Here is a 19,727-nt window from a genome sequence, read left to right as displayed (position 1 = left end):
TCATAGATTATTAGAGCTAGAGAAGTTCCTTCGGAATCATTTTCCTCTTGGTTTTATAGATGCATATGATGGGGTCCAGGGAGGGGAAAGCATGTGCCCAAGGTCAGCCGGAAGGCAGAGCTGGGACTGGGACCCAGGTCCCCTCCAGCTTCTGCGTCCGACCGGGAACCAAAGCCAGCCTCCTGGGCCCAGCCTGTGGCTGGGGGAGGTCGCTGGTCCAGGATCAGGCTAGGTCTGGACCTGGCAGGTAAGGGCCCTGTCAGGTGTCAGACCCTCTTCAGCTCTGCGCCCCCGGGCTCCATCCATTCCAGGATCACCTAGCCGGGTTTCCTGCTGAATACTGCTCAACCTCTTACTGGACAGGGCCAGTAAGGTTAACCGGGCAGAGTTATGAACCGGGAGCGGTTCTTTCCACCCCTTCCCCGCCGGCCTTTTCTGCTGTCCACGCCCAGCCAACTCCACAGCCCTGGCCCGCAGGAGGGCTTCCAGGAGACGGTGGGGCTGGGGTCGCGCCCGGCCTCTCCTCTCCAAGCCTTCTAGGGCGGGCACGGGACTCGACGCAGCAGGTGACTTTCACGCCATCGACCCCGGGTGCTGGGCGCCATCGCCTGCACCTGAGGACCCCGCCTATCGCTGCCTGAGTTCCCTGGGGACTAGGCTGCCGGCCGGGGGCGGGGCGGCGCCGGCGGAGGGGGCTGAGCGCAGACACTGCGCACGCGCCGGGACCTGCACCAGGTTCGGAAATGACTACCAAGCGCTGGCCCCTGAGGTTGCCCCCGCCCCACCCGGGAGGCCCCGCCCCCACGAAGGCCCCGCCCCGCCGGGCCCAGCTCAGGCGCCGCGGGTCCGGTTCCCAGTCCGTGAGGTCCCGCCCCGTCGGGCCTCCCTCCGGCGCAGTCGGCCCCGTCCCCCATGGAGGCCCCGCCCCCGGAGGCCCAATTCAAGATTGGCCAGCCCCGCCCCCGAGAGGCCCGCCCCCTGGATGCCCCGCCCCCGCGAGGCCCCTTCCCGCGGACGGCTCTCTGCGCGGACCCGGCGGCAGGAGTCGGACGCGCGGTTGCGGTTCCCGGTGGCGCGGCCGGGGTCGAGGCCGGCGGCCCAAGGCGCCCGAGCGGGGTGCGCCCAGAGGGCCGCGGCAGCCGAGCAGCCATGGCGGAGGCCACGCCGCATCCCCTGGCGCTTCCCTCGGGGCTACTGGAGCTGTGCGCGCTGCTGGGGCCCTCCCGGGACAGCCTCCGCGGCCCCGAGCTGGTAAGGGCGGGCGGGGAAACTGAGACGGGGCGCTGCCGGGCGGCGGCGACGGGCGGGGGTCTGCGGCGTGGGGTCGGGGCGCTGGGCTGCTGTCCTCCCGGCCGCGGAGGAGTCGCCCGGGCCGCCTTCGGGACGCACGCCGGGGCCGGGGGAAGGCGGGCTGGGGGGCGGGGCGGCCGCGAGCCCGGGTTTCACGGCCCCGCGGAGGCACTTCATTCATTATCGCGGGACTTCGGGCCTCCCCGGCGGTGGGTGCCGTTCCTCGCACAGCGTCGTGAGGCTTTAGGTCGTCGACGGAAGGGCCGCTTTGAAGCGTTCTGTTTAGTCGTTTTGCGAGGACGCCGAGCTGTTCTCACCTGCAGAAAAGGCTGACCCCCGCCCCCCTTTACTCCTTGTCTGTGTCCTCGCAGCCCGAGTGACAAACCCTTTTCTCGGAAGGCAGCAGTTTCGGACATTCTCGTTCTCCGAGCGTCTTTTCCTGTGTCCTCACTTTTTGTTATTCTGCAACCCTGGCTTTCTTTGGCATCGGCCTGTGGCCTTTTTCTCGTGGCCCCGGATGTCCGTGTGACTCTGTGTTCGGCGGTTTTCTCTGGCTGGCGGTGATGCGCAGAGCGCTCGACCGGCCAGATACCTGGACAGGCCCTCCCCTCCTCCTGGACGACATCAGTGGGAGGCACCGGAAGACACCTGAGGATTTAGGGCTGCAGAGTTGAAGGGCTGCATGGCGAGGCTAGATGTCGCTATAATTAACCGGACAAACGTCTGTCAATGTCTTGGTAGTTTCCGTGACTTTAATACTGAGCCAGCTTCAGTGGTTTCTGCATTGCCCTCCTCCTTTCTTACTCCGCAAGCCCCTATGATGTGTGCACCCCCTTTTGATCTCTCTCCTCTGACCTTCATCGATGGAGTTGTGTCCCCGCCTCTAATTGCCAAATGGCATTTCCTCCTTTTTCTTCTGGTAGGAAATGACCAGGTTTCAGTTGCTTCTTGGGTGATTACAACACATCTGTTAGTTGCCCCGATGTGGGACGTGTCTTGAGAGCAGGATGAATCAGCGGGAATACGCACCGTGGTGCTTTCCTGACCCAAACAGGCTGCGGCGCTTTCCCAGACAAGCGGGCAGTTTGCTACTCTGCATATTTTTAAAAAATATTTATTTTTAAGTAACGTCTCTACCCAGCATGGGGCTCAAACTCACAACTCCGAGATCAAGAGTCGCCCGCTCTACTGACTGAGGCTGCCAGGTGCTGCTTGGTGACAGGTGCACCCAGGAGCCGAGATACGAGAAACATCTCATAGGGTAGCAAGGTGTCCTGACTTTTAATTTCCTTTCTTGGTTGGGGTGGTGTTTGTTTTGTGAGGATGTGACGAAGACTCCCAAGAATCCAGCTCAGTCCCCTGTGAGTTTCTGTGCCTACATTTCCCTTGGCTCCCTGGTTGCTGGGGAGAGTAGGCGTCGGGCATGAAAGGCTCCAAAGGGTCCAGGAGCAACTTGGTCGGGTCAGCGGGGCGCTTTCCATTGCGTAGGTCACTTACATAATTCTTGGGTGTGAAGGCAACATTGTAACAGTTTTCAGTGACCAGCATCCTGGCTTTCAATTTACAGAGCCTGGCTGTCTCCCAGAACTTGCTGAACGGTGACACCAGCGTTCTTTATCTGTGCCATCCAGTCCGGCAGCTACTAGCCACACATGGCTTCCGGGTGCCTGAAGAGTGGCTGGTGCCACTGAGGCACTGGATTTTAAATTTCATTTCATTTCATTTCATTTATTTATTTAATTTTTTAAATTAAAAAAAATTTTTTTAACGTTTATTTATTTTTGAGACAGAGAGAGACAGAGCATGAATGGGGGAGGGGCAGAGAGAGAGGGAGACACAGAATCGGAAGCAGGCTCCAGGCTCCGAGCTGTCAGCCCAGAGCCCGACAAGGGGCTTGAACTTATGGACGGCGAGATTGTGACCCGAGCTGAAGTCGGACGCTTAACCGACTGAGCCACCCAGGCGCCCCTCATTTCATTTTAATTAATTTCAATTTAAATAGCCACACAGCTCTTGGCAACGGTTGCACAGAACAGTTCTAGAGCATTAAGAAAAAAAAATCTATTGTCTTCTGTTTTATTTCCCAAATGATGGCCAATCCTGTATGAAGATCAGTGCTGCGGTATAACCTCACAGAAGTAAATCTGTGACGGTATGAATTAGGGTATTGTGTGTTTTACTTTTGAATCCGCTCTGCTCGTTTGGACTGAAATGGTTGTTACTGGGTAGGGGTGAGGAAATCAGTGTCTGCGAGAGGAGAGCAGGAACTGGCTGTCACAAGTCTGGGGAGTGGCACCTTGTCTTCCCTGTAGGCGAGGGGCAGTCACGACTCTCTGGGATCCAGGGTGGTGCCTTCAGGAATTTATTCTGATTACACAGTTGGACGTGCGTAAGTACGCATGGGAGAGATTATTCGCCGCTGCCTTTGCTCAGGTGGTGCAGCGTGACGAACTGAGGGCATGCCAACTGTCCCTCAGTGGGGGATTGGGCAAATATGTACTGGGTCGTCCCGTGTGGCACTCTACAGTGGCAACAGGGCAGTCAGCCACACTGTATGCTGAAGGGGGGAAGAAAGCTAACGGAACCGTTTAAAGAGGATGATCATATCTAGGGGGGAAAAATCACAATGTACACGTAAGAAGTGGGAAGAATGCATTCCATGCTGTGCAAAGGATATTAGTCACCCTTTCACAGATTTAGGGGGAAAGCTCTTCCTTTCTATTCTCATTTCTTTTATTTTTCCTATATTGCTGTCAGTGTTTACAAATGAGACTGTAGGGGCATCTGGGTGGCTTAGTTGGCTAAGCGTTCGACTCCGGCTCAGGTCATGATCTCGCGGTTCGTGGGTTTGAGCCCCGTGTCGGGCTCCGTGCCGACAGCTCAGAACCTGGAGCCTGTTTCGGATTCTGTGTCTCCTTCTCTCTCTGCCCCTCCTCTGCTCGCGCTCTGTATCTCTCTCAAAAATAAATATTAAAAAAATTAAAAAAAAACAAAAATGAGACTGTTGCATATCCAGTCGGAAAAGACAGCAAGGAAATATGGCTAGAGGAAAAACAGATGTTTAATGAACTACTGAGTGCCCCGTTGGCTGGGTTTTGGCCATTTCACTCTAAGCGACTACAGATAACTGCAGGGAGCACAGCCTTGGGACACGGGCGCTGTGTCTGCGGATTGAGAGGTTGTGTCGTGCGCGGGTTTGGGGCACCCTGGCTTTGGAAGCAGGCTGGCCGGCCACTCAGGTGTACAAGCAGCCCGGTTGTCATCCTGCCCGTGACACCTGCACACGGGTGATACATCCACGGATTACGTGCGTGGTGATGACAGTGATGTATGGATACAGAGGGTGGAGATGGTCTGTGGGGCTGGTTTGGGCCCTTTGAAGAGTGTGCAGGGGTGAAAAGTGGGCATCAGGTGCAGGAGCCACCGCCCCTTGGGGCAGGTGTCACGTGTGCCCTTTCGAAAGGGGATGATGCCCCCCTTCGTGAGCACGGACAGAGGTGCCGGGGGGGGGGGGGGGGGGGGGGGGGCGCCCTGGGCCGGCTGGGAGGAGGCGGCCTCATTCTCCTGGCAGAAACCTCGCAGGATTCGTTTGTTGGAGAATCTGTACCTGCCCTGAGCCACAGGCGGGGTGGGTGCTTGTTTTGGGACTGTGCACATGGGGTCGTAGTGGGACTGCTTTTAGAGACGTTTCTGAGGCCAGAGGCCCCATGATGTGGGTTCGCAGAGGGGAGTGAGGGGCAGGGGCCGCAGCGCCAGCTCTGGAGACCCGAGGGGCACCGTCTTTATCACAGGGGAGCATATGGGGGGGAAGCTCGGGTTTTAGGGAAATCAGCACGAGCTTAATTTTTGAAACTATAACTTTGAAGGACCCACCCAGGTATGTCGGGCACAGTTGGGTGTGGTCTGAGCCTGGAAAGAGGTCTGAGCTGGCAGCGGGACCCTGCACGCTGGCCCCAAGTGAGGACACTGCGTAAGTGTTGAGATTGCCGGCCAGGCACTGGAGGAGGGACTGGGGCCAAGGACTCACCGTGGGGCGGGGCGTGGGGGGGGGGGTGTGGGGGGGGGGGTGGGGAGCGCCCAGGAGTGTCGGGGCAGAGGAGAAGAGCAGAGTGCAGGCGGCCAGAGAGGTTGCAGGAAAGGGGCCCTCGCTGATGTGTGCCCAGTCTTCATGGACGTAACTGTTCATGGAGGAAGAAGTGACCACACGTACTTTCATAGTTAAGTGGGTCTGAACTGCTAAAGTTTGATAGGAAAGTTTTAGAAAGGTTTTGTATAACTCAAGACACGGCTTCCTTTCACGCTTGATACACAAAGCTTTTGAAATTCCCCAATCATACGGATATCCCATGTTTGGTCTTTGTTGCTACTGGTGTTAAACTTTTTTTCCAAGTATAAAGCAACTATTGTCTGAATTTAAATTATACACAGCATAAAAATAAGCGTTTCGAGTTTAGAGTGTATTTCCTGGGGGCAAATGCTGTCCTTGTAGGATTCCTCTCAAGGGTGAGAGTTCCCCTTTGGTCCCACGATTCTTACCAAAAGCGTGACACTGCCTGCCCGCGACAGTCCCATGTGTCCTGGTGACAGTGATGTCCTTCCTGATGCCCTGGGTCTCTCAAAGACCTTTGATTACACACTGCCCACCTCCACCCAGCCGCCCCCCACCTTTCTACATCCTTGCTACCCAGGGAGTCCTGCCTTTGACTTCTCTGTGTGCCAGCTGGGGGCTGAGCCCCTACGGCCCTGTCACAGCCTGCCAGCCTTCTCTGGGAGCTCTGCCAGGCGTCCTGGCCAGACAGGATGGGGATCGAAGGTAGTGCCTGTGGCCTTTATATCATTTCAGGGATGAATGAGAAGACAGAAGGTTTTTTAAAAATCTGGTACCAAGTTAAAGTTCGAAAGTGTTCGGGCTGGGTGATGACCCCCCCCCAGTATAGACCCCGGGGGGCCATTTGGTCGCTGGAGGAAGGTGTTGTCTCTGAAGCCAGTGGTCCGTTTTCTCACCCCTCAGTCTCTGTCCCCAGGTCAATGGTGACAGGACTGCTGGGGGAATGGCCCGGCTGGCAGGGGACACGGTGTCGGCACCCCATTTGTGCTGGTCAGATAGTGTGCAGGGCCCTCCTCACCGGCCCGTGAGGGCGCGGGGCGCTGGTGTGGGGGCGTGGGGGTTGAGCACTTGACTTGCAACCCCCCCCTTGAAAGGGAAGCTTGGCTGTGGCCTTAGCAGAGCCGGATCTGATCTCGGGTCTGCCTGTCGGCACCGGGCTCTGAAGTGGACACCTTGTGTCACCACCCCCGTAGCCGCTGAAGAGCCAGGCCCTGCTGGGTGCTGTGACTCGCCTGAACGCGTGGCCCGAGAGGCCCTACAGCAGCTTCCGTGCGGCCCTTGCTGTGCACATGCTCTGCGGGACAGAGCCGGTGCCCGGTGGAGGGTGGAGGGCACAGAACCAACGGTGGGCACTCAGAAGGTGCACGACAGAGCGCACACGTGTTCGTATTTCTGCCCGCTTCAGGTGGCCCAGAAGAAGGGGGCCAGCAGCCTCTCTGCTCTCGACCCGGAGGTCCTGTCCATCTTTGTGCCTCCTTTCGTCAGTAAGGAGGACACACAGCTGGCTGGCACCAGCTGTGCTCTGAGCAAGACCAGAAGGCGCTCCTTCAGAAAGAAGAGGGAGAAGCCCAAAACAGAGCCCTGGAAGGGACCCCCTCTGGAAGACGTCAGCGTCCCCAATGGCGTGGACCTGCTCGCCCTGCCTCAGCTCTGCTTCCCGGGTATCCCCTGCCGTGCTTTCCAGCCGCACCGATGGTGCTTTCTAGAAGCCACCTCTAGAGAGTGACAGAGGGGGGCTGGTGACCACTTGAGCCTTGATGTCGAGCCACAGGACTGGGTTCTCTTAATCTCAGGGGTTTCAGAGCTAAAGGATACACGGACCACTCAGTGCAGGGGTCTCGGGGATAGAGGGTGCCCAGGCCACCCAGTGCCGCCCCCAGGTCTTAGAAAACTGAATCCCAGAAGAGGGGCTGTTGGGATTGCCAGGTGGCGCGGTTTGTAGATGTGCTTTCCGAGGATTTTCACCTTGGACTTACAGTCCCGTCTTCCAGACGTCCGGCAGGCTGGTCAAAATGCCCTCCAGTTGGCCTGCGGCATGTCCCCGGGCTCCCCAGCTGTGCCTGTTTTCTGTGCCCCTGGGGCTGGCGGCCCGGGCTTGCACACCTTCCCCAAACTGGCGGTCCCGGTCGTGGGTGGCCTTTGTTCTTTCCGGTGGTGGGTGAGAAACGCCCAAGGGGTTTTAGAAAAGGCAGACGAGGAACGCGCCGCCGTGTCCCGTCTGGGAGTGTCCACCGAGAAATGGGTGCTGTCTCCGGGGTGACAGCCCGGGACACCCGCAGCCCCTGCCGTGCTCAGAAAGCCGTCGGCTCCGCAGGCACAGCCTGAAGTGTTTGTCTGTGGTCGTCCCCGTGTTGTTTGCTAAATTCTGCAGAGCACAGAGGGTGGCAGAGTAGGGGGTGCGCGTGGAGGGGCTGACCCCCAGAGTTAGCGCATCTTGGCATCAGAGCCCCACAGCGATAGTGGAGGGGCGAGTCCCGGAGGCGGAAAGCAGGCGGCGGACGGCCCCGGCTCTGAGCCGTGATGAGATCTCCTCTTGTCCATCCGCAGGGGGCGTGTGTGTGGCCTCCGAACCGAAGGAGGACTCCGTCCACTTTCTGGTGCTGACCGATGTCTGTGGGAACAGGACGTACGGCGTGGTTGCCCAGTACTACCGACCCCTGCACGTACGTGATTCCGGGGGACCCCCCCCCCCAAGTCGGGTCCCAGTGTTTGTTACTGTGCAGGGACACACAGCGCGTGGCAGCACGTGCAGGGAACAGTGGCACCGAGTGCGCCCGTGGTGCTGTGCACCCCACCCCCCTGGACGTCACTCCCCAGCCCCCCTCCAGCCCCCGGCCACCACTCATCTGCTTTCTGCCTCCAGGGACGTGACGTGCCCGTTGTGGATACCTCGTGTCCGTGGACTTGCCCTGCACGCGGCCTTTGCGCCTGGCTGCTTTCACTCACTGTGTCGTTTTCAGGGTCCAGCCACGCGGGAGCTTCTCGCTTCTGTCCGCAGACGCCGACACTGCTGAGGATAGAAGCCGGGACCGGCTGGGTCGAGGGGTGACACGTGCCTGTGGCTTTCTCTCCAGGACGAGTCCTGTTTCTACAACGGCAAGATGCACTGGGAGCCGTTCAGGCCACCTGGGGGTGCGGCTGGCTGCTTCGTGCCCTTTGCCGTGTGTGTGGTCTCCAGATTCCCCTATTACAACGCCCTTAAGGACTGCCTGTCTTGGTGAGCCCCCTGGGTGCCTGCTTGTCCGTGAGGCCGCTCCTGGCGCTGGTGGGTGGTGGGTGGGCCCCAGTTGGGCCCCGGGAGCACCTAGAAGCTTCCAGATGCTTCTGGGTATGCTGGCATGTGGGGAAGGTCTGCCAGATGAGGGAGGATAAAGCCAAGCTGTTGGAAGTAAAATTAGTGGGATTTGATGTTTGGTTTTTTAAAAAAGGTACACGAGGAAAAGCTCTGTTCCTGGCTCTCTGAGAAAATCAGGAGGCTGCCATTAGTTCTGCCGAGTTCACTGACATTTTAAAAATTACCTTTTTGGGGGTGGAATCTTAAACCGTCTTAGTGCCGATACTGAGAAAGCCTGAGGATATAGAGAATTTTTGAAAAATCCAGAGAGCATCGCGTGGCACGTGACTGTGGCACAGACACGGCCCGCCCCCCGGCCACGTGCGCCCCAACTGCTTCGTGTTCACGCTCACAAAGTTACAGTCTTAGAGTTGGCGGCGGTTTGGTTGAAGACAGAAGGCGGTCCACAGAGGGTCCCCCTCCCGTCGTCACACCCACCAGCCACCCCGGGCAGATCCCACATTTCTGGGAAAGCCATGACTCTGGTTCTCACACCGTGGCCAGGGGCTGAGCAGGAGTCCATCTGGATCAAGCTAACGGCCTTCGTAACTTAAATTCCAGCACCTTCATGGGGGTGGGTTTTTTTTGTTTTTTTTTTTTTTGTTTTTTGGAAAACGTGGCTGGTCTTTGGACATAGTTTGGGTCTAGCCTGCGTTTTATTGCCACACACGTAAAATACCTTGTACAACAGAGAACTCCCTGGTCTCATTTCAGGGCTGAGTGACTTGAGGGGAAGCACGCGCATTAATGAACGTTTGCCTGGGCGTGGGAAGGGACAGAATAAATGAGGACGTGGTCCCTTTTTATTCATTAACTGATCTTCTTCAGCACTTGGTCCCCAGTCACCTCTTCGGTGAGACGGGGAGGGTTATTCACGCCCCGTCTCGAGTGGACGGGCTAGGACCACACCACAGCCACCTTCTAAGGAAGGCGGACCCTTGTCGCGTCAGCTGGCACGCCGGCAACAAACACCATCCTGCTTGACAGTAACGGAAGCGGACATTTAAGCTGAAAAGCGTGTCCATTTTCCTCGCATCTTGGGTTTTCTCTTTCAATGGCCGTTGCTAAGCGGCCGCAACCAGAAAACAGAGCTAGGGAGAAACAAAGGACAGGACCAGAAAGGCAGTTTCTAAACACACATTTACGTATTTTTTAAAAATTTATTTGCTGAGAGAGAGAAAGAGAATGGGCCGGGGAGGGGCAGAGAGGGACCGGGTCAGAGGATCTGAAGGAGGCTCCTCGCTGCCAGCACCGGGCCTGATGCGGGCCTGGAACTCACGAACCGTGAGATCACGACCTGAGCCAAAGTTGGACGCTCAGCTGACCGAGCCACCCACGTGCCCCGGATTTATGTACTTTTAAAGCCTGTTTTTCTGCTATAATGAGGCCATGTAAATTGCCTCTGTGGGGACAAGAATTGGGAGAGAAGGCTCAGTTGTATTTGGGGAATTACATTGCTGGAAGTGGTTTTGTTTTTTTTTAATTTATTCTTTACAATAAATACAGAGGAGTATTTTTTTTTAATTTTTTAAATGTTTTTATTTATTTTTGAGAGAGAGAGAGAGAGAGAGAGAGTGTGTGTGGGGCAGGGGCAGAGAGAGAGGGAGACACAGCATCCGAAGAAGGCTCCAGGCTCCAAGCTGTCAGCACAGAGCCCAGTGTGGGGCTCGAACTCATGAGCCATGAGATCATGACCTGAGCCGAAGTTGGGTGTTTAACTGACTGAGCCCCCCAAGTGCCCCCAGAGGAATATTGAATTATCTCCAAATCCCGATATGGACCCCAGGAAGAGTTATTGTTACTTAGGAGCGTGGCGCTTGGCTTGCTGGGCACGCGTGGGCCCGGGCGGTGGGCTGGGCTGGGGTCCGCCCCAGGGGGCTGAGGCAGGGTGGCCCGGGCCCTTGGCTGAATTTTGCCAGATGTAGACACCACAGTTAAGACACAGAACATTTTTACCACCCCCCAAGGCTCCCTCGTGCCCTGTGGTCGCTTCCCAGCCCCTCTGCCCCCGGCACCCGCTTGTGCGTTTTACGTTGAAATCACATGCGTCTGAGCCTTTGAACCGTGGGGGTCCACGTACGCACGGGTTTTTTTCCAAAAAATACCGTACAGTCCTGTAAATGTATTTTCTCTTCCTTGTGGTTTTCTTAAAACCATTTTCTTTTTCTCCAGCTTGCTTTGTTGTAAGGATACAGCAGCTAAGGCACATAACATACAAAATACCTGTTAATCAGTTATTCATGTCCTCGGTAAGGCTTCTGGTCAGCAGTGCGCTATCAGCAGTCAAGTTTTGGGGGAGTCAGAAGTTACACGCGGGTTTTCAACTGCGCGGGGGATGGGTGCTGGTTCAAGGGCGTACTGGACTTCAAAAGCCAGAATGCATTTGGGAAACCAGCTTTGTCAAGTACTTTCCCTTGGCATGTTTGTTCCCCGCTCAAGTATGACACATAGAAAAACGCACGAACTCCAGTGACTTTCCGCTCATGGAACACACCCGTGTAGCCAGCACCCACACCAGGAAACGGAACATGGGCAGCCCCCCACCCCCCAAACACCCCAGCTCCCCTGTGCCCCCTTCCGGGCACGCCCGGATCCTGGGCAGCCGCTCCCTGCCCTGTGACATCCAGGTTAGTCTCCCTGTTGCTGGGAAGTTCTGAGCTGCCGGCCCTGGCAGACGCTTCAGCTGGGATTAGAAATGCTAAGGAGGACCATCGGATGCTCAGACTCACTTTGTGATTTGATTTTTTTTTTTTTTTTAATTTTAGTTTATTGATTCATCTGAAGCTCTGTAAAGATTTCGAAGTTGACAATCACATAAAAGATTTTGCTGCAAAGCTATCTTTAATACCTAGCCCACCGCCTGGACCGCTGCATTTGGTAATGAAATCTGGAGTTACGTCTTTTCTTTGCAAATAGTAAAAGAAGTAACATGGAGATGGTTTGAATGTTTTAAACTGTTGCTTACGTTTCGCCGTGTTTAAATTCAGTTTCTCAACTTCTTACAGAATTCTCTATTATGCTATTTCTAAAGGTGGTTTGCCCAGCGGCCCGTGATAAGCGGGCGTGTAGCTGGTGATGAACCCCTTTAGTGGTTAAAGAACGTGCCTGGCTTTATACTTTGCATTTTTCTCTGTGGATCTGGGATCTGGGGTCCCTGGCACGCTCGTTCTGAGACGTCAGCTGTTTTATCACACGAGGGTTTCAGGTCAAGGACGGTTGGAGAAAGGCAGCCCCCCCGTTCCCCTTTTGCTGAGTCATGGGCCAGACTGCTGAGCCGTGATGACTGACACCTGCCTGGCTCAGCATTTTCCAGACTGACGTAACCACAGGGCACCTCTTGTTTTCAAACAGGCACCTGTCAGGTTAGCATCTCGAAGCAGGTCATAAATGTTGACTCCGTTTCACTCAGTCCCTTCTGGAAGATTATGCAGACAAATCTTGGTTCTCTGCATTTTGATTATTATTCACAGTGGAGAAATCAGTTTTACTTAGGGAAATGTGGTTATGAACTCAGAATGTGCATTTTTAATATCGACCTAAGCCCAGTGGTCGGCAGCAGAGGGTGGGGGGTGGCGGGGAACCCCGCCAGATGCGTTCCAGGCCTGGAGACCAAGCCGGTCGCCCGAATGCCTTGGTTCCACTCCCAGAAACCTTTGCAGGGAACATTTATTGGGTTGTGTTGTGCAAGGAACTCATCTTTATTATGTGTATAATTGGTATTTTTTATTGGACAGTGAAGTCATCGAAGTTGACGTTCTTGCTCTATAAACTCAACAGGTGTTCGCTGAGGACCTGCTAAGTAGCGAACAGAACCGGGTTCAGAACCGTTTGCGGGTTAACTGTGCTTACTGTATTCTGCCTTTGAGCACGAGTAGCATACAGATAGTACCGTACCAATTTCTGTGCCTCAGAATCTTGGGCTGTCTCATATTTGGTTTTTCCACTTTTACCGCCCCGGTGAGAACGTTTACGGTGGGTCGTTCTTCACGTCTCTTCTCTTCACCCCTGCGTGCCCTCCATCATCCACCCCTGAGCGGCCCGCACCCGGCATTTGCTCCCAGGCACCCACGCCCGCTGCCACCACCCCACTCTGGCCCACCAGCTTCTTCCACCTGCGTGACTCGAGGAACCACCGGTCTGGCCACGTCCCTTCCTGACCCTTCGTTAAGTTCATCCTCTGCATAGTGGCTGCAAAGATTGTTAAAATCCGTAAACTGGACTCTCCTTTTGTGCTGAAAACCCAACGATGATTTCTTGCTATATGCCTTCAGCCAGCCTTCCATCTTGGCCCCTGTGTCCCTGTCCAGCTCTGTCATGTGTCCTCACCCCCTTGCTCACTGTTCTCCAGCCACACTGGGGTTCCCTCCGTCCCTTGCGGGTGCTGCCCCAGGACTCTTGCACGTGCTATTTCTGGAAGTGCAGCTGTCCGTTTTCCAGTTCCCGCTCAGCCCTCAGTTTCTTCGGAACAGCCCCTCGGTAACCTCCCACCCCTGTCTCGCTCTCAGCACCCAGCCCCCTTCCTGCAGAGCTCAGCACAGGCTGCGGTTAGGGCTGGTGCACGTGTGCGTTTTGTCCAGTGTCCATCTCTGCCATTGGACTCCAAGCTGCACGAGGACGGAGGCCCTGCCGGGGGCTGCGTGTGCAAGGCTGATGCCACGCCCAGCATCTGCCTCTCCCACAGCTGTTGAGCGAAGCATCGGGGGTTCAGGGGTTCGGATCTGGTCTTGATTTTCACGAACTCGTCGGGACGAGCCGACTTTGGGGCAGGCTTGCCGCCGTGACCCTCCCCTAAGAGTCCTACTAGCTCTGGGGCTCCCATGGACCCAGTGGCCCTGATCCGTCTTAGGGAGTGTTGAGGCACCGTGACTGTTCCTAGTTCTGGGGAAATGCGAGCAGTCCGTGGAGGCCAGGAGCCGATTCGGCAGTATTTTCCAGAACCCACTGCGAGCGGAGGTCCATTTAGAGGCTCTGCAGCTCGTGCTCAGCTGTAGATCTTGTGTTTTGAGCCGAGTGTGTGGGCGCCCGGTGCAGTTTCCCGTTACTCTGGGGCTGGGGCACGTCTGGTCCGTGCCCCCCTCGGACGGCACCTGGACCACTGGCTCGAGCGCAGCCCGGCCCCCGGGAGCCCCGCGTCCCTGGGCCCCCCGCCGCTTCTGCGCCCACCAGCGGGTCTGATTTTACGGGCTCGCGGATCACGGGCGTTACTGGACGTGCAGTGAGATGTGGCTTTTCCTCCCACTGAACTTGACAGACTCACTCCCTGTGTCGCTTCGTGCGTGGAACCTGGTGTTTCTCTGGGGCTCCAGTCACGCTGAAGTTTGGCAAGCCTTTTCCTGAGATGTCTTTCCTTCCTCTGTTTCTTCACCTGCGAGGTGGGTGGGGTGACAGCACCCAGCTGCTTGGGTGCAGGTCTTACGTGCCACGAGGTCACTGGCACGGCAGCGGACACATCCCGGGGGCTGAGCGACGTCTCTGGTAGAATCCCCAGCGTTCGTATCTAGTTGTTCTCTGTCGCTGGGAAGCTGGCTGACACAATTATTGTTTGCAATATTTGAGGGGGTTTTTCCCATACACTTTACAATTATTAATAGTTCATTGTGACTTAGAGCGTTTTTAAAAATAAGTTTATTTATTTATTTTGAGAGAGAGAGCGCAAGACGGGAGGTACAGAGAGAGAGAGAGAGAGAGAGAGAGAGAGAGAGAGTCCCAAGCAGGCTCTGCACTGGCCGCGTGGGGCCTGATGTGGGGCTCGAACCCCCAAACCATGAGGTCAGGAGCTCAGCTGAAACCCAAGGGTCGGATGCTCAACCAGCTGAGCCACCCAGGCGCCCCCACGACTTGGAGCACTTAACTCTGCTTTCACTTGTTTCAAATAAAGAGGGTGTTCCTGTCCACACGAGTCGCGCATTTGGCTTCCATGGACCAGTCGGTGACAGGAAGGCAGGCAGGGTGACAAGACGGTGTCGTCAGGAGGCCCTAGCAGATGCACCGCCTGCGGGTTTCTCACACGAGCGTTCACTTGGTGTGGATTGTGGACATTTGTTCTGGAACCTTCTCCGCACCTGGTCTTCCGCGTTGCTCCATTTCTCATCCTTCCACGCTTGGCCTGGCCGGAGCTTCTCTGTCCTCAGATTCGATGCTGCGTCTCTCCGTGTTCCCTCCCACCACTGCTTGCACTCCGGCCTCTCCGTGCGTTTGGGGGGCTGCGGGGGCACGGGTGGCCCCAGCGTCTCCCAGACACCCGCCCTCGAGGCTGACACCCACAGTCAGGAACGAACGTGTCATCGGGCAGGAAGGCCCCTTGGCGGAGGGGCCCCTACGGTGCCCCTACTTTCCCCTTCCGTCTACCACGCCTGTTAACATAGAAGGGGCATCTGCGTGTAGGGAATTTGAACTGAGGTGTTATTTTAAGACAGTATCATTTGGAAAAATGGAGTCTTTCTCAACAGTTTCTTGAATTACAGGTCTTCAAGGAGCTTTGACAACTAAATAGAAGATCCTGGGAGAATCTGTAATCTGCAGTGACCCGAATGATAAGAAAAACGTGTACTAGCTAAGATTAACCCGGACATGCTGGACTTAGAACTCGAGTGGGGGGCCATCGTTGGGGGCCCATCTGGGTGTCGGCCTGTTGCTGCCAACGGGCGGGGTGCTCGGTAACGGGAGCGCTCGGGGAACCTTGGCTGAAAGAGACGCCAAGTACTCGCTTCACCCGTGAGCCTTTAGCAGCAGCTCTGTGTCTCTGGACGGCTCTGTCGTTCTGCGACACGTGAGGTGACAGCGTGACCACCCCCCCCCCCAAACGTAGCCTAACGCGCACGCCCGGAGCCGCAGCGGAGGGTTTCGGGGGGTTCGGCCTCCGCCGGGAGCGGCCGCTGGACTAATCGGGGAACGTGGTCGCCGCAGGTGTTCAACATGAAGCCGCTGCAGATCGTGTTTCCCTCCCGGGCGGACCCCGAGAGCCCGGTCGTCGACCTGGACCTTCACCTGCCCTTGCTGTGCTTCAGGCCCGAGCAGGTGCTGCAGGTACGCGACCCTCCGGACCCAGGGCGCCCCCCGCTGCTTGGGCCTCGTCCCGCAGAGCCCTGGGAAGACTCGTCCTTTCGCTTCAAGCCGACCGGGCGGAGTTAGAGGGGCCCCGGGGGGCGGGGGGCCGGGAAAGCGACTCGGCCCGGTCGCGGGGGGCGCGTGGCGCCCGGCGGGGCTGTGCTCACGGTGCGGCCGGTCCCCGCAGATCCTGACGTGCCTGCTGACGGAGCAGCGCATCGTGTTCTTCTCGTCCAGCTGGGCTCTGCTGGCCCTGGTGGCCCAGTGCTTCCTCGCCTACCTGCACCCCCTGCAGTGGCAGCACACTTTCGTGCCCATCCTGTCGGGCCAGATGCTGGACTTCGTCATGGCGCCCACGTCCTTCCTCATGGGCTGCCACCTGGACCACTTCCAAGAAGTCAGCAAGGTCAGGCCTCCACCGTCAGCCGGTCGCCCCTGCGGGGACACACAGGCGGCTCTGGGAGCGCCCCCGGGGCGGGCCGGACACACCAGCCCCGGGGGCGGGGCGGGGGGGTGGCCGTCACCCCCGTCCCCGGGGTGTGCCCTGGGCGCCACACGCACGGCGTGCTGTCGCTCGTGGGCCTTGGGGTGCGTTCGGGGCCGTGGTATCCTGGGTGCTGGGACCTCGTGTCCCTCGTGAGGCCGCTTAAATCCCCGGGGCTCGATGGCTTCCCGCCGGCCAGCCAGGAGAGCGCGGGCACCCGCCTGGCCGTGGCCGCTTTCGGGTTTTGCGGCGTCCGGTGACGTGCTAGCCTTTGCCGCGCCTCAGTTTCCTCGCCTCTGAGGCGGTCACGTCCTCCCGGGCGGGGCTGTGAGCCGGGACCCTCCCGCGCCCGCCCGGCACAGCCGGCAGCGCGACTGCCCCATGTCTCCCGTTGGTTGTGCCGCGGACCCCCCTGCCGTGGACGCCTGCACACGCAGCGTGTCGTTCACGGCGGCGGCGGCGGGCGGGCGGGCCTTGCTGGATCCGGTGGCCGTTCACTCGCTCTACCTGAGCCGTGACCGAGCGTCGCGCCCTTTCGTGTCCTGGTCGTAAACGACACTGAGTGTGCCGGCCGCGTTATTGCGGCCGGGGTCAAAGGAGTCAGTAGAACAGGACTCGGCATACAGCAGGTGCTTAATAACGTACGTTAAGTGAGCTGACCTCACGGGTTTGGAATGAACGTGGTATCGTCAGCAGGAAGGGCGGGTTCGGTTTTGTAAAACGCCTTTATTCAGGTAAAATTCATTCACCACGAGGTTTACCCGGTGACCGCGTACAATTCAGTGGCTTTTAGTAGCTTTGCGGAGTCGTGCCAGCTAATTTTGGACCTTTTCATCCCCCGTGGAGAAGCCCTGGATGCCTCAGCGTCCCCCCATGCTGTCCTCGGCCTGCCCCTGGCCGCCACCACCTGCCGTCTGTCCCCTTCCGCCTGGTTTTATGTCCGCACGAGGCCGTTCGTGGCTCCCCTCGCCCGGCACAGCGGTTTCAGGTTCGTCCACACTGTCGCCGGCAGCCGGACGTTATTCTTGCCGCAGGACAGGGCCCCTCGTGTGAACATCACGACAGCCCGTTCACCCCTCCGTCGGTTGATGCGCGTGTTCTTTCTCCTCTTGGCTGTCGTGAACGTCCGTGCACAGCTGTGCGCGCCTCACTCGGCTCGGGTACGCGCCGCGTAGGCTGGGAAGGCGGGGTCGCACGCGAACTGGCCGTTCGAGAAGAGCCCAGGCTGTGTGTGCAGCGGCCACGTAGGGGCTCCGATTTTCTGCCCTCCTCACCGGCCCCTGTCCCCGTGCCCGTGCTTGTAGCCACCCTGGCGAGCGTGAAGCGACGTCTGGCTGGGACGTGCGTTTCCCCGGTGACTGATGACGTGCACACCTTTCGCGTGCTTGCAGGCACTCTGCTCGGGGTCGCTTTCCTGTGACTGTTTTGGGGCTTCCTAAGTATGCAGACACGGAGAAAGGTCAGGGCGACGCCACGGGTCCCTTCCCGTCTCCAGCCCTCGTCAGGTGGGGCCCCGCTGCCCTGCTTTACTTGGAACGTTCTGGAGTGAATCCCAGGAAGGTGGTGGGCGCTGTGTTCAGCCCAGGGAGGAGCCGGGTTCTCGCCACGTTCTTGCCAAAGCTAGTGACTCACCAAGCCACAAACACACTTTGGGAGAAGACCATTCGGACCTTCGTGGAAGGAACGGGGGGAAACGTCACCCAGTCTGCCTTGCAAATGACGGAAGAAAAAAATCCACGCTCTGAAGTTTGAAATGTGTTCTTTTTTTAGTCATTAGGGGAAAAGCCATCTTGTTTCAGACCCTTCGGAGGGAAACTTTGTTGGCGCGTTGACCTAACACAGTCAGCATTCGTGAAGGAAGCCCATTCAGGCATTTACTTGCTCTGGAAGGTTTCGGGACGAGCAGCAGCTCTTGCCTGAAGAGCGTGTTTTGTGTCTGGACGTTTTCCTCTGTGGGGCTGGGGTCTTGGAAGCGGTCCCGTGACGGTCCTGTCACGCATCTGTGCTGTGACCTGCATTAATGCTCACAGAGGGCACTGTGGCCGTGTCTGGACAGCTTCCTTCGGGCCTCACGTGTCACCGACATGGGCATCAGGAGGCTGGGCCCCGATGCGACCCGAGGAGCGGGGCCTTCGGAGACTCCGGCACCGCCTTTCGGGGATTCGGGACCCTGGGGCGTGACTCAGGGTTGTACAATCTTGTCACAGATGAGGCTTTTACAAGGAACTCAGACACATGTTTCAGAAAGTCCAAGTGTGTGTGGTCACGGAGCCCGGAACCCCACCCACACTCCATTCCTACGAGGGGTGGAGTTCTGGAATGTTCTCTGCAGGCTCCTGAAGTAGCCGCAGAGTGTTTGCACCAGGGCAGGTGAAAGCCTGATAACGACACGTGTGGAATCTTGACTCAGACTGCGGCCTGTCTAATCAGATTTAGCTTGTTAACATAACTCACGGTCTGGCCTACATTTTTGGGGGAGACGACATAAGACTCTGTGTACGTATTAAATACGGTAATTTAATTAAGTAGTTCACTATCTTAGTGAACACAAATGTGTTTTTGTGTTTCTGAAGGTATCTACAAGTTCAGATTCTTACATCAATTTTTACACACTCACAGGAAGCTGACGGTTTAATTCTGATAAATATCGACAATGGGAGCGTCACCTACTCTAATGACGAGGACATCGATGTTCCCGACATCCCTCTCCTGGCGGCACAGACGTTTATTCAGAGGTAAAGGTGGGAATTTCCGCCGTGTGCTTGGAAGCGTCTTTGTTCCAGAGCTGTGTTTGCCAGTTCTGAGTGTCTTCTCCGTCTTATGTTACAGATCGATGTTTTTTTGTCGTCACAGTTTGGAAATTGTTTGTGAATATCTTATCTATGTATTTATTTCCTTCCTTTAAAGTTTGTTTGTTTTGAGAGAGAGAGCGCACCTGTGCAAGTGAGCACGCGTGGGGGAGGGGCGGAGGGAGAGACTCCCAAGCAGGTTCTGCGCTTTCGGAGCAGAGCGCGAGGTGGGGGTCAAACTCATGAACCATGAGATCATGACTTGAGCCGGAATCGAGAGTTGGACCCTAACTGACTGAGCCGCCCAGATGCCCCTGTTTGTGAATGTTTTAAAACAGAAGTCATTCGTCCTTATTCAGATCTTTTCTGAATACCAGTGGCCCCACAGTCAGGTGATGGTCCCACCCCCCAGGAAGCCTCCCCACCCTCTCTCTGTGCCCCAGTCATGCGCCTGTGACCTTTGAGGTTGTTTCCCTCCTTTCCTCCTCCCTTCCCTCCTCCCCTCCTCCTCCCTTCCCTCCTCCCTCCTCCCTTCCCCCCTTCCCTCCTCCCTTCCCCCCTTCCCTCCTCCCTTCCCTCCTTCCCTCCTCCCTTCCCTCCTTCCCTCCTCCCCTCCTCCTCCCTTCCCTCCTCCCTTCCCTCCTTCCCTCCTCCCTTCCCTCCTCCCCTCCTCCT

The 19,727-nt window shown here is 57.2% G+C and overlaps 1 protein-coding gene across 4 annotated transcripts in view; it reads left to right on the top strand.

Annotated features, from left to right (window-relative positions):
- The first annotated feature begins 1,006 nt into the window (after nucleotides 1-1,006).
- The window catches only part of DENND3 (DENN domain containing 3), a 53,214-nt gene continuing 34,493 nt past the window's right edge, over nucleotides 1,007-19,727 (top strand). For 2 of the 4 annotated variants that reach the window (XM_049633421.1, XM_049633420.1), the window contains exons 1-8: nucleotides 1,007-1,251; nucleotides 6,804-7,059; nucleotides 7,946-8,061; nucleotides 8,473-8,615; nucleotides 11,498-11,609; nucleotides 15,639-15,758; nucleotides 15,967-16,185; nucleotides 18,883-18,998. In XM_049633421.1, the coding sequence (XP_049489378.1) occupies nucleotides 1,150-1,251; nucleotides 6,804-7,059; nucleotides 7,946-8,061; nucleotides 8,473-8,615; nucleotides 11,498-11,609; nucleotides 15,639-15,758; nucleotides 15,967-16,185; nucleotides 18,883-18,998 (1,184 nt within the window). In that variant the 5' untranslated portion in view covers nucleotides 1,007-1,149. Of the gene's footprint in view, nucleotides 1,252-6,803; nucleotides 7,060-7,945; nucleotides 8,062-8,472; nucleotides 8,616-11,497; nucleotides 11,610-11,648; nucleotides 15,507-15,638; nucleotides 15,759-15,966; nucleotides 16,186-18,882; nucleotides 18,999-19,727 lie in introns of those variants that run through there. The other 2 variants (XM_049633424.1, XM_049633423.1) reach the window with 2 other exon arrangements.

This window comes from Panthera uncia, chromosome F2, assembly GCF_023721935.1.
Source record: "Panthera uncia isolate 11264 chromosome F2, Puncia_PCG_1.0, whole genome shotgun sequence".
NCBI lineage: Eukaryota > Metazoa > Chordata > Mammalia > Carnivora > Felidae > Panthera > Panthera uncia.
Note: the sequence above shows the minus strand (reverse complement) of the source record. Positions and strands in the feature narration are given on the sequence as shown.